This window comes from Protopterus annectens, chromosome 7.part0, assembly GCF_019279795.1.
Source record: "Protopterus annectens isolate FY-2018-M chromosome 7.part0, PAN1.0, whole genome shotgun sequence".
Taxonomy (NCBI): Eukaryota; Metazoa; Chordata; order Ceratodontiformes; family Protopteridae; genus Protopterus; species Protopterus annectens.
The window spans coordinates 447,756,724-447,777,598 of NC_056739.1; the positions used below are offsets into that span (position 1 = coordinate 447,756,724).

General features: G+C 36.5%; 1 protein-coding gene across 3 annotated transcripts in view; it reads left to right on the forward strand.

The window, feature by feature from the left end:
* Positions 1-15,291, forward strand: part of LOC122806528 (C-type lectin domain family 10 member A-like) — a 305,649-nt gene extending 290,358 nt beyond the window's left edge. For all 3 annotated transcript variants that reach the window (XM_044077028.1, XM_044077030.1, XM_044077029.1), the window contains one exon: positions 14,961-15,291. In XM_044077028.1, coding sequence (XP_043932963.1) covers positions 14,961-15,111 — 151 coding nt within the window. In that variant the 3' untranslated portion in view covers positions 15,112-15,291. The remainder of the gene's footprint in view (positions 1-14,960) is intronic.
* The last annotated feature ends 5,584 nt before the right edge of the window (positions 15,292-20,875 follow it).

Sequence of the window (20,875 nt, forward strand, 5' to 3'; positions counted from 1 at the left end):
AAATTACAATCTATACTCAACCCCTAGGGGAAAAGAATTAAGTTGCCACAATGAGGATGTATCTGTTACATAATGTTTAACTGAAAACATCACAATCACACTGACAAACAGAACAGTCTGTATAGCAGTAAGCATTAGGCCACCAATGTTCCCCAGGTTAAATGTATGGAAATGTACAGCCATATACCTTAAGGCGGATTACTACTGATATCACTCACATGTTGTAACAGCCTAGGTTATATATGGTGCATACCCCTCCCCCATAGACTGACTTACAGGGGCATATAACACTGTTACATACACTGACCTCTGAACTGCAGAAGATCACACATGTTTTGTGCAGCTGAAGCCCACATATATATGGACCCTAACCCACAATATGTGTGGGGGCCACAACAGCACTGGAATGACAGCAGGAATTGCAGTACAACATAATCCCAGGCCACTACATAACACTCCCTTACTGCATGTCATATGGACAAAGCCTGGTGTATATAGGACAAAGGCCAGAACACAGGGCCATATGTGAAATAGTGTTGTTATACATTGAGACAGTTGCTGGTGTTACAGGATAGTCTGCAACATACCCTTAGTCAGGAATATGAAGTCAGAAATACAAATGGATGTAGCCTTGTACTGATAGCACTCTACACACACAATGCCAGTGATATATCTGACACAAGACCTGTGTGGTGGACAGACAAAACATAACAGGCACACCTCTGGCCATCATGTGGATAGGCACTGGAAACCAGCAGTTCCAACACACAAGTGATTTAATGTTCAAACACAGCAAAAGGAACACACATCTACAGATAACATAAATGCTGATAAAAACACTTCCCGTTATGTTTTCATCTCATAGAACTTCATCAGATGGGTCCCCTTACGTTTTCATCTCATAGAATTTCATCATATGGGCTATGAGACGAAAACATAAGGGAACCCATCTGATGAGGTTCTATGAGACAAAAACATAAGGGGAAGTGTTTTTATCAGCGTTTATGTTATTTGTGGATGTGTGTTCCTTTTGCTGTGTTTGAACTACTGGTCTCCGGTGCCTAATTTTGAATTACTAGTTACATTTTGGGCACTTTTACCACATGTTTGCTGTTTTATCATGTGGATAAGCCCACAGTTGAGAGCTACGCAGACAGACTGCATTCCATGTTAAACTAGTATGTGTGCACAAACCCTGTAACACTGCTGCTATACAATGCATATAACAACACTACTCACACTGTCTGTATGTCTGGAACCTTATACAAATATGTAGCTGGCCTGAGTCTGCAAGTTCTCTTGTAAGAAGTATTGCTACCTGCTGTCTGTAACACTGCTGCCCGCACAAAGGAAGGATGTCCTCCATACAGGAAAGGTAAAGGGACCACGCCATGACAGTGGTAATTGGAAGTACTTCACAGCATGCTGCATGCAGGTAGCAAGTGGTGGACACTGATTGGTGCAGAGGCCATCATCTGATCATGTGCATCACCTGCAAAATCCATGCTGCAGTCCATTCAAAGCAGGTCAATCCATTTAGTGGAGAGAGACTGAGAAAGAGAGAGAGAGGGAGTTAACCCCCCCCCCCAAAAAAAAACAAACACAACAAAAAAAAAACACATCGATCCAGCCATCCATGCAGCAAACTATCCAGAAGAGACAGCATTCCCACAACAGGTATGTGAAGTATATATGCATGTAATTGAATGTAGTACTTGGTCCATAATAATGGGATAGATGATGTTGAATGATTTATATGTGCCATTAGGTGTTGTTGTAATGATGTCCAGCTGAACAACTGCTATGATCAATAGTGTCTGTCTCTGTGGGCAGTGGGCCATACCTGTCAACTGTGCAGATTAGCACTGAATGACAAGACGAAAACCATCATAGTGTGTGTTGTGTAATGCAAAACATGTATATTAGTGTGGCCAATAGCTGGTGATGGAAGTAATGCCATTATGATGGACACATGGGTTCCAGAGCCCACCACTTGGTTTTTCTACTGAGAGTTTTGTCTTGTGAACTGGCAATGAACACCAGGTTGACCCTGCACCTACATTGACAGCATGATACAGGTATTCCCTGGTGTCAGTGGCATCTGTCCATATAGGGCATGTGTATAAGGCATGGTATGTCCTTTGTGGGTTACATTTGCTGGCTCTACAGTTGTTGCAGGCATCCAGTGGAGAGCATAGTGAAGGAGAACTGTGTGCAATGATTTGTCTATTGTAGGGATGGGACAGGGTGCACCATGTCCAATGTAGTCCACTGCAATCACTCCATGGTTACTATCTGTGGGCAATATGCAAGGAACTACCAACATAGTGGTTGTTGCCTAGCCGAGTGCGTTTGTGTATGAGACATGGGTGGAGAGTGTTCTCTGGGTAATAAAAGGGTTGCCTATATTGTTCCCCGAGCCATGATGTCACATGTAGGGGGATGGATTGTCTACCCCAGCCTCTCTGCTGTTTGACATCTGTTATCCTTGTAAGGTGGACATTGTGACATATAATAGGCCCACCATATAAGAAATTTGCAAAGCCCACTCTACAATGAATCCTGTTGTTACACACTCACAGCTACCTCCACAGAGGAAACATATGACAAATGCGCGCGCACATACACAAACACACCAAGACTCATAGTTGCCATGTCTGGGATTATAACTCCTATTTAACGTGTACATCACACTACAGCATTATGCAGTTATAGCACACACCACAAAGCTTACTGGGCTAGTCCTTCCCCAAAGGTGTATTTCAAAGTGAATGACACCAACAGCTTTGCCAAAGTAGGGCAATGGAAGTTGTTGTGACTGTGAATGGCCTCAAAAGTATTGATCCCTACACAGATAAACAGTCACAAAGTTCTACAGTTGCCATGTCAGGGAATATAACTCCTACCTAACTAGTATATCACACTACAGCATTACACAGTTATAGGATGCACCACGGAGATTACTGGGCTACTATTTTCCCAAAGGTGTATTTCAAAGTGAATGACATCAGCAGCCCTGCCAAAGTAGGGCATTTGAAATTGTAGTGAGTGTGAATGGCTTCAAGATCATTGACTCCTACCTAACTAGTACATCACACTATAGCATTATGCAGTTATAGCATGTGCCACAGAGCTTATAGAGTTATTTTTTCCCCAAAGGTGTATTTCAAGGTAAAGACATCAGCAGGCTTGCCATAGTAGGGCAATGGGGAGTGCAGTGTGTGTGCATGGGCCATAACCCATTCATCTGGAAGCAGACACACAACACTCAGGCACACACAGGTTTATAGTCCACAGGTATGTGTATAAAACTGCTAGATGACTACTGACTTGTACAGTCATGTTACACGGTTAGCACAAGCACCACATACACTTTAATCCTAAGGGATACCAGAGGCAAATTTCTATAGTGATTGACATTTGCACATCATGTAGTTTTAGCCAATTGGATGTGTGCTGGATGGGTCAGGCCTCATGATGGGAGGGTCTTTGTCACTTTTTATCATTCTCTTCCACACATCTATGTATGTGTAATTTTAGCCTATTATAGTGTGTTATCCTTGGATATATGTGTGTATTGCTATCCAATGTGTGTGCAAAGCATGACTGATGTGTACTGAGGAGTGTGTGCACAAACATCTGTGACTGTCAGATATGTATAGTCCACTGTTGTTGCCAAGTGTGGAACATGCCCAGTATGACCTTCTATATTGAATGTGTGAATCCATTCCAGGTAGGTTGTACTCCAGTGCAGGCTTTTCTGTTCTACACCTACAGCTAGCAACCTGTTTCTGTGGGATATCTGTAGATCAGTTGACATTATGGGGTCAAAATGGACAAAGGATAGTGGGTTATAGTAGGTAATTGTGTCTGTGCTGCTTCTGCTACATGGTCTTGATGTTAGCAGAGATATTCAGACATATGTACTGTTTTACACAGTGATGTTTTATGTCATCAGGTACTGTCAGGTATACATATTTGCTTGCAGTAATGTCCTGGGGAACACAGGGTGAATGCAGCTGTGTCTGGCATTGTGGTTAGCAGCCTATATATTCTTGCACAATTATGCCATTCTGGAGGGAAAGCTGCAGACACTTACTGCTGGGTCTGTCCAAATGGTTCAGCAGCTTGGTACAGTGGTGGCTGAGGATTCCATGCTTGTACATCCATTGACGTAACAGTATGGCTATATCCTGCTGTGGCCATACCTCTCAGCTGTACAGATTCACACAGGTTACCAAGAGGCAGGGGTCATAATTCTGGACATTACCCTTTCACATTCTGGTTTATGAGCAGGTTTGTAGCCACCCATTCCTGTGTTCAGGCAGGGATAGTTGGTGCACACGGCTGAGTTTCGGACTTCACACACCCAATGCCGCCCATGCTCTTCCCGCCCCTTATTATTCTATCCTCTTCCAAACATTATGCAAACATTATCTGATAAGTTCCCTATACTTATCACCTCATCCTAGCAGTAATTCGGTGTTGGTCTACAGTTCATGCAGTAGGACATGGTGGACATGTTACTGTTACTGGGATTTGTCCACATGGCCTTGCATTTGGGTTCTGTGGACTGTTATGTTGTTGTTTGGGAGTCCATGACATAACATACATTGGCAGTACGGATGAGACACAGGCCTTCAACAGAGGACTGTAGGCCATTTGGTAGTGATGTAGAAAAAGCAAAACTGCACCAGTCTTACATTCAACCAAAAAACATTTATTGTTAAAAACACAAAAACATAAGCGCTTTTGTGATATTTCCTATCATTTCATCTATATATATATATATATATATATATATATATATATATATATATATATATATATAGAGAGAGAGAGAGAGATACATGTAACTGCACATACACACGCAGGGATATGTAGAGTAAGTTACATATGTAGTACGTGCACACAATATGGAACAGCCACTATTCCCACATTTACCACCTTACCAACTGGAGACTGTATGAACCACCCATAGAAATGACATTCATTGCCTGCAACATATACCCACAGAGAGATCAATTGATATAACACCACGCACAGGTGTGCATAAATGGGAAAGCTTTATTTGGGTACTATTACAATTGCATATGCCATGTCATATAGCTGTTTAGACATGGACAGCCATATAAACTGAGTAATGCAACTGTGAAACAGCTTTAATAATACAGTAGTCTGGAAAAGTTAACAAATGTTGCTGTCCAGGCCAAGGCCATCAAGTAGTACAATATTACAGACCGAATGGCCCACAGGATACCAAACATTCAACAGTAAGTAATGCAGGTGTATAGTTCAGCAGCCTCTATCTACACTCTGTAGACAATCCCTAGGGGGTAAAGACCTCACTTTACACAATGGGATGTAGCTCTTACATAACAAGGCACAACTGACACCATCAGAAGCACACTGACAAACAGAACAGTCTGTATGGCAGGTGGCAGTAGGCCTGCATTTAACCAAGGTGGATTGTATGATAATGTACATTCATATACCTTAGGGCAGATCCCCCCTGATGGTCTTCATGACTTTGGGCTTTCAGAATACTGTAGTGCTCCCATATACATATGTGGATATATATATATATATATATCTATATATATATATATATATATATATATATATATATATATATATATATATATTTAGATATATATATATAGATATATGTATACATAGATATACATATATGTATATATAGATATATGTATATATAGCTATATACCTATGCACATCCTATGTGTACAGATATGTCTAGTTATGTTGGTACATATGTAGATATCAATAACTATATGCACATGCATATCAATTCTGATATACCTACTACTGTCAAAATATATGTAGACATCTATATGTATATGTGCATAAGTATCCCTATCTGTATATGTGTAGACATATATTGCTCTGCATATGTATATATCTTGGTGTTTATTTGTATATCTATGTACATATACATATCTTTCTATGTATGTCGATATGTATATCTGTATGGCTATATAGATATCTGGATAAGTATATGTACATATATCATCGCCTTATGTCTTGAACATGGAGTGTACCCCTACCTCAGCCCCTGTAGACCCCAAGTCATAGTGCAAGGGGATGTCAGGTATGTATAGCAGTTATACCTGTAGAGTATTGCTACTGTAATAGGGATTGTCTTCACAGACATGGGGTGTGTGGGAGGTCACATCTGCTTTCAACATGTGCACCATTGGCTACTGACAGATATCCTAAGGACATCATAGTACAGTACCACTGCTAGCACGTAATGCTCCTGTGGACTACAGCAGAGATAATGGCCAATATATGTGGACAGTCTGACACACTCTGGGCAGTCCAGAGGTATACACATAGCCCCATAGTACAAGGCATGTGGACCAGTCCTGACAATGTGGATGTTAACAGCCACATAGATGGGTATAACACGTAACAACTGGTATACATTCGCCCCCGTAGGTTATGCATTCACATATCCCTGTCTGTCCTGCCACATAATAACCACTGGTAAGGGGGTGCCATGGCCACATACCTCCCACTAAATATTGACATACATCTGTACAGCATCCCACTGCTCTGTCTGACATACATGACTGCCATGGTGGCCCAGCAGCAGTAAATCTGGCAAGTAACTGGACATTACATCTCACTGGTTAAGTACACTAGGCTGCTAGGCATGTAACAAAGCACTGTGCAGGCTACAGGCAGACCAGCTCAACACTGGCCCACATTTTCTATGTGGGAATGCACATGTACCTGCACATAGATAGCAGGCTCTACAAGCATGCCACAGCACAGAGTGACATACACCTGTATGTAGGTGCATCACCACAACCAATGTGAACACAGCCACAGCTACATATAGCATGCTAGTGTATTATTACAGTATATGAACTATTTGTTCAACACCAACCTCATATGTGCCACCCACGCACTCACCCTACATATACTGGGCTGCTACACAGTGTGGTCCACTGCCTGTCTGTGGTATGGGACATGTGCATGTATGGCCCTACAAACATGTAAGCCAATAGGTTAACATACAGTGGAGCAGCATGTAACATCAAATAGAACAAGAACAATGACACCTGCCACAGTCTGTACACAGGCCAAGGTACATATTAACAATACACACACTGCCGACAATCACCATAAGTACACAGACCTTAGTACTGTACACACAACCACAGAATGTCCAGGTTATGTCATCAAATATAACCCCCACTATACATTACATGTGTATCAGTCTGATATCTCACTGGCTTGTTATCAGAGAGGATGTCAGTAATTATGGTGTACAGAACATATGCACCCCTTACTGCATGACATATGTACAAAGGTTGTCAGGGTTGTGGCTGTAGGCACATGCAGAGGGCCAATATTGACATGTTGCTGTGATAACCTCATACATTTCTCTGTTGTAACAGGGTTTGTTGCACTATATGTCCTATGAGGGATATGACGTCAGTAACTCTCACAGCTGTCGCCATCTACAGACTGCAATCCTCACACTACCTTCTGCAGTTCATAGGTGCTCTGTAGATAACACCTGAAACAAAAGGCACCACACACTGGCCAGTCTGCAGATGGCCCTACAGACAGGTGTTCCCTCATAAACATAGCACTAACATGGCAGGTATGTAAACATTTAGGACAGCCATATCCACACACACCCTGTTAAATCAACATTACTCGAAATGCAGTATAGCAGCACTTACAGTCTGTAGTCAGGTCAGGCACATCCCTGTCCTGTGTGTTGGCCTGTTTCCACAGTGTATGTTGTTAGAGGTACACCCCAATCCATCTGAGATGCTGTTTGCCAAACAACAGATCGAGTTCCTGCTCACAGTGAATGAAAAGCCCAACAGCAACATGATGTTCCTAGATATTGGTGTGTGTTTCCATACAATTGGCTATGGGAATGTTACCACAACTATTCCGCATGCAATCAGTTAGAGGAGGGCTGCAATTCATGCAGAGACCATCAGCTGATCCTGAGCATCACTTAAAATACACATCCTGCTGCCTAAGCAAAGCAGGTGTAAGTCTTCACATCCACCAGAGAGGGAGTAAGAAAGGCAGACAGAGGCACAGAAAAGCCAGGGAGGGGTGGGAGAGTAAAACCTATGCATGCTTGTGTCACACACCTACCAGTACAGGGTATCAAACCCCCGATGACCATGCTGTGCTATCACATGTCCATGCAGTTATTGGATGCACCACATAGGTTATATGTTGGGGAGCCTTCAGAACGTATATATGATGCTGGGTGACATATGCAACAGGGATATGGTAGCTATGTGGTAGGTGTAGTACCTGTGCCTGCCCACATGAACAGGTGTCAGTGTCAACACAGCCACACTCTCACAGGGACACACACACATTGCCACACTTGGCAGGGCCAGGAATACAACTCATCACTTGTGGGATTGCCACAACACAGTACTGTGCAAGTATCACATGCACCACAGGGGTCATATGGAGGTTATATGTGCAAAGGGTATGTGGAGGTGTCTGACATCAGACAGCATGCTTCAGTATGCCAATGGTGGTTGTAGTGAGTGTGAATGTGGTCATATGCATCATACACCACACACACAGACACGGGTGCCAGTACTGACATGCATGTGTGCACTGCTTCATGGGTGTGTTGTGGCTGATGGGACTAGACAGCTATACAAGGCTAGGTGATGGGTATACCTTGGCATCAGGTCACATGACATGGTCTGCATTGTGGCTCAGGCCTGTAGTGTCTGGAGTTGCCCACAAAAGTGGGTATTGTATTCACCAGCCAGTGACCTGGGTGACTATTGCATGTGGCTAATGCTGGTCATTACTTGTCATGTATGTGTTCCTTAGTCCATGATATGAACAGTGTCTGGGATGTGCACACCTCCAGCATACATGTACAATGACATGTGGAATTGTACCTGGGGTGTCTGGCCTATGTTATGCATATGACAAAATGCAAAAATACATAAACACAATGCATATAACATTTTTCAAAATCAAATATCATATATTAAAATTTACTTCTTGATTCAAACCACTTGGATGTAACTATTCCAAAACTGCTTTGATTTGCAACAATTTTTGTACATAATCATCTCCCTGATTGCAAAGAAGATTGGGCAAAACAATAAAGAAAAAACTGGCATCAGAGCCACCATGCACTAGATGTAAATGCTGAGGCCACAGGGTTTTCCGATCTAACATTACTTATATCCCCCATATGTTCCATTACACATCCCTTAACCATCCTTTTAGTTTGCCCAACATACCCCTAGTCAGTGTACACCCACACCCTATAATATATACCACTCCACATGAGCAACAATTAAAGTTGCCCAAAGCTTTATACTTTCTTCTATTAATTATACTACCATTTAAATTCTTAACCCTGATGCAGACTTTATATTTTCCACATGAAAAATATCCTAAACAAATCCCATCAACCTGTGGTTTTCTCATATTAAGCAACTCCTTTAAATTTGAAAACCTGCTATGTGAAAATGTCACCCTACTAGGGAATAAACCATTTAAACTCTCATCCTGACAGACAATAGACCAAAATCTCTAAACTAACCCCTTCAAAATCTCTGAAAAAGGAGAAAACTTGTTGACAAAAGTAAGTCTATCGTCACTATCTTCCATATTCCTACCAGACCAAACCCCAATGTTATCTTCAGATCACCTCAAATAAGTACCTGTCACTGTGGGGACCCCCTTTATCTTCATTTCTGCTTTTCCTAATACATCCTCAGTATATCCTCTGCTCACCAACCTGTTCCTAAACTTCTCAAATTCCTCCTCCAATATGACCTTGTCAAATGTGTTATTAAAAATACTCTTATATTTCCCATATGGTAACAAATTCAAAAGATGTGGGGGATGCATGCTACTGGCAAAAAAATATTAGCAGCAGTCTGTTTGAAAAAAGGCCTAAAATGCCCCTCCCTATTCTTTCCAATAAAAAAAAATCAACATCAAGAAATTGCATAGTCTCCCTGTGTGTTCAATAAGTGAACTTTAACCCACAGGTGTTTTGATGCAATCTCTCCATGAACTCCTGAAATTCATCCAGCTCACCCTTACAAGCAAATATTAGATCATCTATAAAACGCTTGTACACTACTACAAATCAAGAATAAAAATTGGTGTTATCAACATTTTCTCAAATAACACATAAAATTCACAGCTTATGATGGGGCATAAGATGCCCCCATGACTGTCCCTTCCTTCTGAAAAAATACCTGTTTCTCAAATCTGAAACAATTATGTGTGAGGGAGAACCCCAAGAGCTGAAGCAAAAAACTCATTTGAGGGCCTTCACCCATCATTTTACCTACTGCTTGCAAACCTCAAACATTGCTGATGCTAGTGTATAAAGCCTTAACATTCACACAAGCCCAATGAAAATTATTTCCCCACTTCATTCCACCAACCAACTCAAAAAATTCCTTACCATTCTTAATGTGAGAAGCAATTTTTGACAAATAAACTTTTAACAGGGCATCCAAGAATGTACCTACATTCTCTAAATATGTTCCTACTCCTGACACAATCGGTCTCCCTTATGGGTTCTCCAAATTTTTATGGACCTTGGGTATGATGAAAAACTTAGCATCTTTGGAGTTCTTTAAACGTAGTTTTCTAACATCAGATGAGGAGATAAACCCAGTCTTTCTCCTCACTCTAACAGTTCCAACAAAAGGGGATTGTAATGGGCCATAGGATTATCTTTCAACCTTTCATAAACCATATTATCATTTAACAACTCTTCAGCAATTTTATTATACCTCTCTCTCTAGATAAAATGATCGATTACCCCCTTGTCAGCTTGAGTGAAGACATAATTCTTGTTTGCCTCACATAGTCTTTGAAGAGCTACTTATTCACCTCTATTTAAATTATAAACCTTGTTCTTTTTAACAAACCTGAAATATTCACATTCTATCTGTTTGCACAAAACACTCTCAAAGGTGTTGATAGCTACAGACAATCTTGGAGGAAAAAAAGTACTAACATACCGAACATGAGGTACATTCAATTTGCCATATCCAGTTACAAAACATTCCCCATTAACCACATTAACACCCACATTTTGCTCATCACAATAAATGTCCACCAGCTCATTTTCATGCAAAGACATTTCCAACAGTGAATCCTCATTTTCAGAAATAACCCCACTTTCATGTGATGTCTTATTGTAAAAAAATATCCTTCAAATGCAACTTTCTACAAAAATGGCCAACCTCTAAAAAAAGGTCTGCCAGACTTGGAAAACAGTTTGGAACAAACTTTGCCCCTTTAAGTAATAGTCTCAATGTCTTTGTTGATATTCAAATCAGATACATTTATAATATTAAAGTCATTACCATTGCTTGGGATACACTAGCTATTTCCCACATACCTGCCGAAAAAAATCATTACTGAAGTCCATAAACCCAACACAAACTGAACTTCCCAAATCTGCAGTTAATTCCTTTTCCATTTCTTGCTGTTGCTGCCCTTCCACCTTCACCCATGCCCTTTGGATTGCTGGGGACTGGATCGTTGTTCCATTGGTTCTAGTCTCCATGTTTAAATTCTCAAAAGAGATGCTCTTCTTACCGCTGGAAACAGTCTCAGATGAAACCGAGGAATCTTGCGATAAGCGAGATTTCCCCTTGGCTTGATTTCTATTGGCCCTCCCTCTCTTGGATGTACATTGCCAGGAAAAAACTAAATTGTTTTTATAATCTTTAATGTCCTAGTCAAGTTTTCCTCTCTTATGATTAACAACATCCCCCTCTGCCTTGCTGACTTGTGTTTTGATTTCCTTCATTTTATTAAGAAACACATCCCCTGAGGTTGCTTTTATAAGAACCGTTTGCAAATGCAAGATATCACGCTGTACCTTTTCATGCAACTCAGGTTTCTTTTCACTAAAACGTTGAGCCAGCCAAGGGTACATGCCAAGGAAATGATTTTCCATTCCTCCAACAGGTCCGCCTCTTCTTCCATGAAATCAAAAGCAGGTAGGCGATCAACTCTCAAGCCTCTGTAAGTTATACTTAGGCTATGTGTAATGGAACATATGAGGGATATAAGGAATGTTAGATTGGAAAACCTTGTGGCCCAGCATTTCCATCTAGTGCATGGTGGCTCTGATGCCAATTTTTTCTTTAGCGTTTTGGCCAAACCTCTTTGCAATCAGGGAGATGATTATGTACAAAAAATTGTTGCAAATGGAAACTACGTTTATTATCAGTTTTGGAACATTACATCCAAGTGGTTTGAATCAAGAAGTAAATTTTAATATATGACATTTGATTTTGAAAATTGTTATATGCATTGTGTATTGAATTTATTGTTTATGTATTTTTGCATTTTTTTTTTCATATGTATTTAACCATGGGTAGGTGCTTGGCACTTCATGGTGAGGTGTTTTTTTTGTCTTTAGTTAGATGAAGTGTTAATTGAGGTTAATTTTTGTATAAAGGAGACTGAGAAATTTTGTGTAATTATTCCCTTGAAGGCAGTGACCGAGGTACCAGGAAGCACCCAGTAAATGTCTTTGTAGTTAAGCTTTGGCTCCATTTTGTTTGTTTTGCTACCGTTTTATAACCTGCCTGCACAGAGTGCTACAGCACTCAGGTCCTAGTTTTATAAAAATATATACATTTTTTTTTACTTTTAAACTGTAGCAAACTGCTGGCTGCAATGTAGCAAACAGTTGCTACAGTTTAGACTACTCAGAGCACTACAGGATTCAGATTTGACCACAAATGCAATACCTGCTTTAAAAAGCCGATATTTCACTAAAGAAAGATCAGGATCAGCTGATCACATTACCCAACACTTAGCACCTGTGGCAGTTACAGCTCTTGCCTTACCCAAACTATGCTACTGTGAGTGACAAACAAAAAGAAGTAGTCCAGGTTTAAGAATAAATCAAGAACAGAATGAAAGAGTGAGAGCATTCTCCAGACCCATAACCTTACAGTTGAAAGGCCTTAAAGCAATCACAACTCTAACTAGCCTGACTCACTCCTCTTACAAGAGAGAAACCAAGGTTTCATTTTCGCAGCTAGGCCACTTAAATGACAAAGTGCATTACTGACTAGAGGCTGAAAGAACTTAATTAAAATGGACACAGACTGTTACAATAAATTTAAAAACAAATGAAGAAATGAAAATTCTTCACTTAGTTTTGTTGATGAATTGCCTTTTTACTTTTGCCATTCTCACATGATTTAGAGTTTTAGTCTCCCTAGTTAACACAAGAAAGCATTAAGTTTTGGTATACCCATATGTCCCTTTTATGCCTGCATGTACAATTGTGCTAACAGCAGACATACAATGCCTGAGTTAGGTGCCTGTAGCTTTGTAGACTGCCTGGATGTCCAGCCACCTTGAAAGATACAGCTGCCTTTTGCAAGCCATTCACCATCACCCACCACTATTCAGACATACTTTGTCTGAATAATAGTAGCTTTATGTAAAAGATTTTTCTAAGTTAAGATGAAGGGTTAAGGGTAGACGCAGGAGCAGATTAAGGGTTATTATGTATTAGTAAAGAGCATTAACAAGTAAGGCAATAAATAGCAATAATAATAATAATAATAATAATAATAAATAGTAAATAAATAGTAATAAATTAGTAAGCTTGAATGATTTCAAATTCTGGTTCCCATGTCATGTTAGCAGAAAAACTTTTCTCTTAGTACTTTTCCCCCTTTTTGGCTTCAATTCTGGATTTTTTTTTGTCCTGGTTCTTCATTTATTAAATTAGTATTAAATACTTTACTACCAGTCAATCATATCACTTTGAAAGCTCTGATTCAGAGGAGAATTGAAGAGCTGAGACAAGTAAATCCCATATTTTATACTTAGCCCCAGAGATTCTTATTAAAAATATTATAACTTTTGGAATGAATGCATGTGTATAACACAATGGTTCTGATATGCTCCTCAGAAATCACATGGCCTATTGTGGGCCAAGTGTCTCATCAATGTCATTTTAGGGATAAATACAGTGGAAAGATAAATGACCAAGTCCATTCTGATAACCACTCATCAGAACTCATATTTCATTTTGATCATATGCCTAGTCAAACAAATGTTCAAATGTACTAGGGTCTCTATATTTCCTAATATATCCTGCAAAATGAATTTTAGGGTTCAACCATGCTATCCAAACATAGAATAAAGTTCCTTTTAGCATGTCATTGCTTTGACTTTTGTTGCTAAGACTAGATAAATAAACAATCATGCATGTAGCCTTTATTTGGTTATACTTCTTTCATATCTGGCTGAATATAACCCCAGAGGACATTAACTTGTCTTTTTATGAAACTTACTTAAGACAATGTAATGTGTCTGGCAGGTCTTCACCCTCCCAGTTTTCTCTCATATTCTGTTATAAGAAGACTACATTGGGAAAATATATTCACGCTTTTGTCTATCTGTTCAAATTAGAGTGGCTGCTTTTGAAAATATCCCTGATTAATAAATTAATAACAATAATAACAGTAAAAAATCTCTTTATAAACAATGTAGCCTCAGGGAAAACCCTTTCCCTGATGCACAGTGACCTTTTGGTCTATTATATTAAGCAAGGTGTACGGCAAGAGAAAAGTATTTTACACAATACAATATTCAAACTTAGTCTCTTGTAGAACTCAAATTCCAGATATTCCCATTTATAACATGAAGCCATTTTAAGCAGGCAAAGCAAAACCATTATGGTTCCCTATCATTACAGGTCATAATATACCAAGTACTTGCAATTGTCCACTGCTTATATTCTGTGCATGTTCATAAATAAATAATTATTTACCCAGCAAATTTGTTAACTTATTTGAACCAATAGAATGCTTACTATGTTTCAATTAATTATGTGTAAAAATATGTTTTCAGTATTAAATAAGTGAAATTATCCAAAAATGTTTTTTTTCCCTTTTTGTTGTTTCTAGATTCTGGATACTAGGTCAGCCAGATGACTATTACTGGCACGAATTCGGAGATAGAGAAGACTGTGCTCACCTTCATGCTGACGGTAAATGGAATGACGAACACTGTTCACGGCTTTATAGATGGATTTGTGAAAAGAAATCTGAGTTTTAAAACATTGGCACTTAACTGAAGGAAAGACCTAATAAAAGGCTTGCATTTTTCCTGCATTATTAAAATATGAAAAACAGTTTTGACATCATTAATGCGCCTGGAACTATGTCAGAGATTTCCATCAACAGGCTGCAATTCAATGTTTTTTAACTTGTATATTAAAGTTAATACAATACTTTATTTAGTACAGTATTTCTTTGATCTGATAAGCTTTACTACCACTTTTCAATTTGCAAGTCTGTTTTCTGGATCTCATCTCTACAGGAAGAACTTGATATTAAATGATCAATAAATGAATGAATCAAAATATTTCTTAATTGGTTCAAGCAAGAGTTCATGACATTAATGAAGTGTGTAATTTTATATCTCTCTTACTGGGCAACACGCTGTACTTATTTTGGAATATAAACCTAAATGAAAATGTTCATGTCACTTAAGCATGTTTTATGTTCTCTGGCAAGTAAGTGCAGAAAGGATAAGAAAAAACAAACACTTGCATGCCTTTTCACTGTATTACATCCTCACTCAAAATCAGTGACATGTCATTCTTTGTAAGAAATATTTCATGAGAGCATTACACTTAACACTACTAAAATCAACATACATATTTAATATAAAGTATTAGCAATGTGAATGAAGATAGAAGGTAGGGCATTTACACATATGTACACACACACACACACACACACACACACACACACACACACACACACACACACACACACACTAGAGCTGCATCAGTCATACTCTGTACAGCATCACATGTTGACCTCTTCCTGTTTGTAAGACTCTTCCAATCTAACCTTCATAGACTAAGAAGGAAAAATAATAATGGCCCATAGGTGCTAAGTCAGCCACCAATGATCTCTCCCTTCCATTTTCCACTGGAGTAATGAGCTGTGTGTTGTAAGCATAAGCCAGCAATTATTTTTTTTACTTACCATTTCCCCTGACAGTATGAACTGCATATTGCAGATGGAGTACAGTTGTACAATGCCACTCCCTTTAATACTGCCTTTTTAGGAAATGCATACCTCTTTTGATATTGGTAAAAGGCAATTGTATTTATTTATTTATTTATCTATTCATTTATTTACTCACCTATTTGTGCTCTGATTAACAGATTATCTAACTGAGTTTAAGGACCATTTTCAGTGGTTGCTTGTGGAGAAGAGATCCATGTACAGTACAAATAAAAATAATGAAATGTATTATTATATAACAAACACTTTCCAGCAGTTACCTATAAAGTATTACTAACAGATACAATAAACTATATTGACATTTGAAATTCTAGAAAAAAATATATATACATAGAATATATATAAAATGCATTCTAGAAAAAAAAACAGTGTTGATACAATCTATATTAGGAGATGGAAAGCAATTTAGAACCATTTTTCTAAATGAACTGCTGAATTTCTTGCTTCCTGAATCAAGTGCATCGATAAAAAATATTAATTTATTTATTTGCATTTGTGTACTGGGAAAGTCGGATTGGGCAAAACCCCTTTTCAGGGGAGGCCCTAGGGGAAAAGCTCTAAGATACAACAAAAGACAACATACAACAAAAAATGGTGAAACATGCAATATAAAAAACTTCAAAATACAACAAAAGATAAAATACAAAAAAAAAAAAAAAGGACAGGAACATACAGTGTCAAATATGTTTTTTTTTCCTTTTCCTCACACATATCTTAATACATAAAACATAATCATATGCTCAATAAATTAATACTGTGATTATTTCAGAAAGATGAAATTGAAATCCAGCAGAAGCAAGTCCAGGCATAATAGAAAGTAATAAGTATTTTTGCAGCACATGAAATATAACAGAAAAAGAACAAGGAGAAAAGGAAACAGTGAATTTTGCAGTACAGAGAGACTATAATATATGCATCCATATGTTACAATAGTTTGGAAAATATTAGAAATAAAGAAATTACCAACTTAAAGGCACACAGTAAAACCAATTATATTTCTTCATAAAACACTTCTGTACAATTAATGATATTACTATAAAGAGCCAATAAACAAATCTAAAATAAGTAAATGATTATTTTAATATTTGTTGTTATACCACAAAATAAAATATCTATGTATATTTTAAGCAATAGTACATTTTAGACAAAAAACAGAAAACGATCTTTACTATATTTGAACAGTGCCTTTGGCCATTTTCCTTACTTATTTTATTTTATTCATTTGTTTTTTGTTTTTTTTGTTTGTTTTATTTTCTACTACTGTTTAATAATTATTTTTATTGATTTCATTTAGATGACAGATTTGTTATATAGATAGATATATAGAAATTACATTAACACAGAAACAGAAATAAATATCAACAAATAACCATAAATAATAAACAAAATAAAGTTATAACTATATATAAGGTGTCCACTAAATCTTGAAGAATCATATCATATATTAGTAGATAACTATGTCAAAACTGAAATAAAGTCCATTTATTCAACAGTCTCTTTAATTTCTTCCACAAGTTTAAAGAATAAGTAATTCTAGTTGTATTTTGTTTGATGGTTAAAATTTCCATGTGACAAGTTTCATTTGCGATTTTAAAGAATTCTTTCATTGATGGTGTATTAGTTGTCTTCCAATTTATTGTTATCACTTTTTTTTGCCATTGCAAGAATTGTCCAAATAAGTGGGTGATCAACTTTCTTCACACAAGTGGGTACTGGTGTATTAAAAAGAATTAATGACTTGTTTAAATTAAATTCATCACTAAAAAGATCCTGCAAAAAATATATTATTTCAAAAGGGTTTAATTATATTATACTCATAAAACATGTGTTGCTAATCAGCAATAATATTCAGACCACATCTCTAACAAATATTATTTTTTTAAATCGTTTGTATCTTGTGGGATGTGTAAAATGCTCTACGTATAACTTCCAGGCATATATGTTCCATCTTAAAGAGGTTGATGTTTGAATTGATGATGTTAGAATTATTTCTTCTCAGTATTCCTTGGATAATAATTATTAATAGATACAAAGCATTCCCAATATTTATCATCATAAAATGTATCTTATTTTTTTTTTCATTTCTATAAATTTTAGAAAGGTTCCCTTTCTCTGGTTTATTGTTATAAATTGATGTTATTAAATATTCAATTAGTTTAGGGATTTCCTTTTTTACTAAAGTCTGCATCAAAGATAATCTTTTTTCTAAGGCAAATCTGCAGTTTTATATATTAAGCCATTGATCTGAATTTAAATTAAATTTGCCCAAAATATAATTCAGTGAGTGGATTTTTTTCTATGTTCATTAATTGGAACCAAAATAATAACTGATTATCTTTAAAATTATTTAATACAAATGTATTAAAAGTAAAAATGATGTTTTGAGTATATGCTATTGGGAAAACTAGAAACAGCCAGGATGAATATTTCGGGGTCTTATAGACTATATTTTAAAATTAGCTATTGTCATAGGTATATAAGTTGAATTTATTGATAATTTTTGTTGATTAAGTATATGATCTTTTAACAGCCAAAGAAAACCATTATTATAGATTCTATTATAACAGTTGAATATTACTGAATTATTTTTTATGAGTATAAATGCCTGAATATCTTTCCATTTAGCTAAATAATTTTTATTTATCCATAAAATTATTGTTTTAATCATAGCTGAGCTAGAATAGAGTTCTATATCCAGTAGATTTAATCCCCCCCATTAGACCAGTAACAGAGATGATGTTTGAGTGTCAGCCTAGGTTTAGTGGCGTGCCAAAGAAATATCTGAGTATTGAAAGCTTTTATATATCGCTAGGAATATATGAAGCTGTGGACTAAACGATATATAATATTTTGGTGAGTGTAATCATTTTTATAATTAGTAATCTCTCATCCATTGTAAAATAAAATTTATTCCACTTAGACACTAGGACCTTGATCTTTTCTAGATTTTCAGTATAATTTATATTGATTATGTTTTTAATGTTCTTGGATAAAGTTATTCCTAAATATTTTATGTTATCATCTTTAACTAGATAGTTGAAATAGTTTTCTGAAATATTGTCTATACAAGAATCAATACACAAAATGTTTGTCTTGGTTTCATTGAATTGAACGCCTGCTATAGACTGAAATTTCTTTATACTTTTAAAAAGAATAGGAAGAAAGTTTGTGACTTCACTTAATGTTATTAATATATTGTCTGCAAATAAAAGTAATTTGGAGGACAAATTTTGTCCAAAATGTATTCCCTTAATATCAGAATTTTCTCTAATATAGTTCACAAAAGGTTCCATTATTAGGATGAATAATAACAGTGATAAGGGACATCCTTGTTTTGTACCTTTATTTATGGATATTGAGTGTGATATATATGAAATAATTTTTATGTAGGCTAATGACTTTTCATATACATTTTTTAATCAGTTGTTGAAATTCCATTGGAAAATTACATTCCTTTAAGACCATAAGAAGATAATCCCAGCTAACTGTATCAAAGGCACAGTTAATATCTAGGCTTACTAATATCAGCTGTTCCTTTATATTATTAGTGTAATCAATGATAGATAAGATTCTTTTAATGCTATCAAATGTACTCCTGTTTCTTATAAACCCAGTCTGATCATTGTTAATAAGATATGGTAAACAGTGTTGAATTCTATTAGCAAGGATGGACATAATTTCTAATCAACATTTAACAAAGAAATTGGTCTATAAGATATACATTCTGTTGGGTCTTTATTAGATTTTAATATTGCAGAAATGAGAGTGTACTTCCAAGATGGGGGTGTTATTATTAAACTTTTAGCTAGTTGAAATGTGCAAAGTAAATATCTAAAACCTTTTTGGGTTCATAGGGTCATAGGTTCATAGGATGGTGCTAGGCTATTGGCCCTAGGGCCTATACAAGCCTAGCTATAACAATTCCCTGGCTATTTCTTCCCACAGTATTTACTTCCCTGGACCCATGTCTAGTAGGGTGACTGACGTGGGCATCAGTTTATAAAGTTCTGGTATTATACCATCATTGCCAGGTGCTTTGTTTGATTTTAATTTTGATATTTGACTAGTAAGCTCAGACATAGAAATAGTTTTATTGATTATTTCTAAGTGCTTCTCCATTAATCCACTCTTAGTATATTTGTTTATGAAAGTTATGATTATTTCTTGGGAGTCTCTAGTAGATTTATTGATTGATTTTTTGAAAATATGATCTAAATTCCTTGAGTATATCTTCTATAGCTGTAACTTTTTCTTTTTATCTTTGCTGTATATCTTTTATATGATTCAATTTTATCATTTTAGTTCTTGAAGCTATTTTACGTAAAGATTTAGGATTAGTGGAATAGTTTACTAGTTTCATCTTTAAAAATTAATTTTCACTTTGCGATGTAATATTTCTAAATACTTGCTTTGTAATTCATTTATTTTGTATGTATTAGTAGTAGTATTATTTTGATGTGTTAGTTTTAATTTATCAATTTTGTGTTGTAAATCTTTTAAATCTTTTTCCCATTGTTTTCTTTTTAAAGAGTACCAATTAGTTATTCTTCCCTATAGATATGACTTAAGAGCATCCCATATATAAGCTTCTGATATATCATTTGTATTATTAAATTCTAAGTAAATTTGGATCTTTATTCAAGTATTCTTTAAAGTCATTTATTTTTGTTATATAAGCTCGGATTCTTTTAATATGTATATTGTTGTTGTGATTCATATATAAATCCAATATTATAGCATTATGGTCTGAAATCGGACAATAAGTTATTTTATCTTTTTCT